Here is a 2,414-nt window from a genome sequence, read left to right on the forward strand (position 1 = left end):
CTCTGTAAATTGGCAGCCTTTTGGTTCTCAAGCAGACGTTCCAGCTTCGCTGTATTCAAGGGCCATGCCCATGTTTCTCTAAGATTGGAATGAGTCTTCTTATCTAAGATTCTCCATAACCTTCAGTTGATACATTTTTTACGAGTCAGGACTATAAAAGTACGTACCTGAGAATGACCTCCATTTAATAGAAGACGACCTCTTAGACCTAAAGAATATGCCTAAAGTTTCAGAGCTTTATTTAATTGTGGATTATAAGAAATAGGAATTGAATTTGAAGAACAGAAGCTTTTTCACACTTGTTGTGATGCCTAGATTCCTTTCATGGTCTCGTTACACACTCAAACTTGTATTCTTTTGAGTCTTTAGGGTTTCTGTGGTAATGAATTGCTAGCAATTTTGAGACTTCAATGAGTTGAAGGCAAGGAGGTGATTGGCTTAGTAATCATTTGTTGAAAGAAGAAGCTATTCACAACTTTAGGTCAATAAGCTTTAAGCAAAAGCAGAGGAAAGATTAAAACATGGAAGCAACAGAGAAAAGAAGAGTAAACTTGGTCTTAACTCCTAAATAAAGTGAACATCATGTTCCACCCGCTCAAATAAAGATGAACGAATCAATCCCAAAGCCCATATACTGTTGGAACAAGCGTGCAGTTCTTTATCAAATCCATAATTTTGCACTGAAGATAATTAAGAATCTTCTGCAGCATGAAATGGCAAAGTAACTTTGAAAACAGCAGGAGCACTTTGTTGACGAAAAGGAACAGTTCATTCAAGAATTGAGAAACTACAGTCTATTTGATTGCGTTGAAGGGAAGAAAATGAAAGAAAAATTTTCTCACTTCGTAAACTTTTTGTTTTGAAAAGGAAGGAAGGTAGATCGATTTATAAACAATTAATCAGGATTTTTTTTCTAGGAATAGTATTTCTGAACTTTCGTAGATGACTCGCCAAAAGCAAATTTTACCACACTTCCTAACTTATGAATAATTAATTAAATTTTACAATTTCTTTACAGAAAAATGGGAAACAAATAGGAAAACAATGACAAACATGCACAAAGCACGTGCCTTTGAGGGTCGAACTGTGTTTAGGATATAGATTCCATTACATTGCGTACACACAAACGATCGCGAAATCCAACCAAATAGATCGCCGGTTCACACCATGCCGGCTTCGTCTCCTCCGGGACCCGCCGCCCACCACCAGCAGTGGCCCCGAAGCAAGTCACCAGCCGGCCAACCGCCCCCTCCACTCCACCACCACCAGGCCCCGCCGCCGGCTGTGTTGGTCTGGCTCACCAGCGACTTCCACGAATCAAGAACAATTTTAGTTTACTAATATCTGGGCTAGATTGACCACGTGATCGTCACGTGCTCGTTTGCATGCCTCATCTCCAGTTCGCCTTTATAAATCGAGACCTCTTCATCTCTAGTCACCTCCCTTCTGATTTCATCCGTCACGCGCATTCTAATTGACAGAAAAAAACAAGAGGGGAAAAAAATCATTCGATTTGCTGATCGAGAAGAAACAGAGCTTCGATGGGGAACTGCATCGACTCGGAGAGGCCGGCGACGTGGGTGGACGAGGAGGACGAGTGGGAATCCCAAAGCCCAAGCTGGCGCCACGAGAGGCAGAGAGAAGGCAGGATCAGTTTACTAAATAGGTCGGAGGAGGAGGTGGAAGAAGAGAACAGGAGGAAGAGGACTGCGACGACAAAGATCAAGATCAAAGTAAGCAAGAAGCAATTAGAGGAGCTGCTACATCAGGTCAACGGCGATCGGCCGGTGGCGTTCCGGCGAATTCTGGCGGAACTGGCGAGTGAATCGTGGAGGGAGGCCCGCCGTGAGCAAGAAGATCAGGCCGGGCATTGGAGGCCAGAGCTGCAAAGCATACCGGAAGTGCCTGAGTGAATATATATATATATATATATATATATATATATATATATATATATATATATATATATATATATATAAATATAAAATTTGTTTCAAAAATATATATATGTTTTTTTAAATACCCTGTAATTAGTAGTTAGTTATTTCATCTGTCCTCAGTGATTATCAACGGTGAGACCAAAGAAGTGGATCAGGGATGAAGTCACAATTGGGATTCAAATCCCCGGCCGTTAGATATAAAAATTGAAAAACTTATCATATTGTCGGCATAGGATTTTCGGAAACTAACGATCATTTATCTCACTATGATATTTATATATCTGTATCTATCTTCCTTCATATTTATGGGACCGATATTAAAAAAATTATTAATACAACGAATTTATATTTGAAAAACTTATCATATTGAACTGTTTGTTAGGATTATGTTTCCTCATCATTCATGATTAATTTTTTGTTTCTGGATAAGTTCATCTCATAATTAATTAAATTGGAAGAATAAAATATATGCAA

General features: G+C 39.3%; 1 protein-coding gene across 1 annotated transcript; it reads left to right on the top strand.

The window, feature by feature from the left end:
* Positions 1 to 1,541: 1,541 nt before the first annotated feature.
* Positions 1,542 to 1,913, top strand: LOC122002177. The gene has a single exon (XM_042557269.1). It carries the CDS (start codon positions 1,542 to 1,544, stop codon positions 1,911 to 1,913), a length of 372 nt encoding a protein of 123 aa, XP_042413203.1.
* The last annotated feature ends 501 nt before the right edge of the window (positions 1,914 to 2,414 follow it).

The sequence above is a fragment of the Zingiber officinale genome, chromosome 1A (genome assembly GCF_018446385.1).
Source record: "Zingiber officinale cultivar Zhangliang chromosome 1A, Zo_v1.1, whole genome shotgun sequence".
In the NCBI taxonomy this organism is placed as follows: Eukaryota; Viridiplantae; Streptophyta; class Magnoliopsida; order Zingiberales; family Zingiberaceae; genus Zingiber; species Zingiber officinale.

Coding starts and splice junctions, on each gene's coding strand:
- LOC122002177 (XM_042557269.1), top strand. CDS start 1,542: ATGGGGAACTGCATCGACTCGGAGAGGCCGGCGACGTGGGTGGACGAG.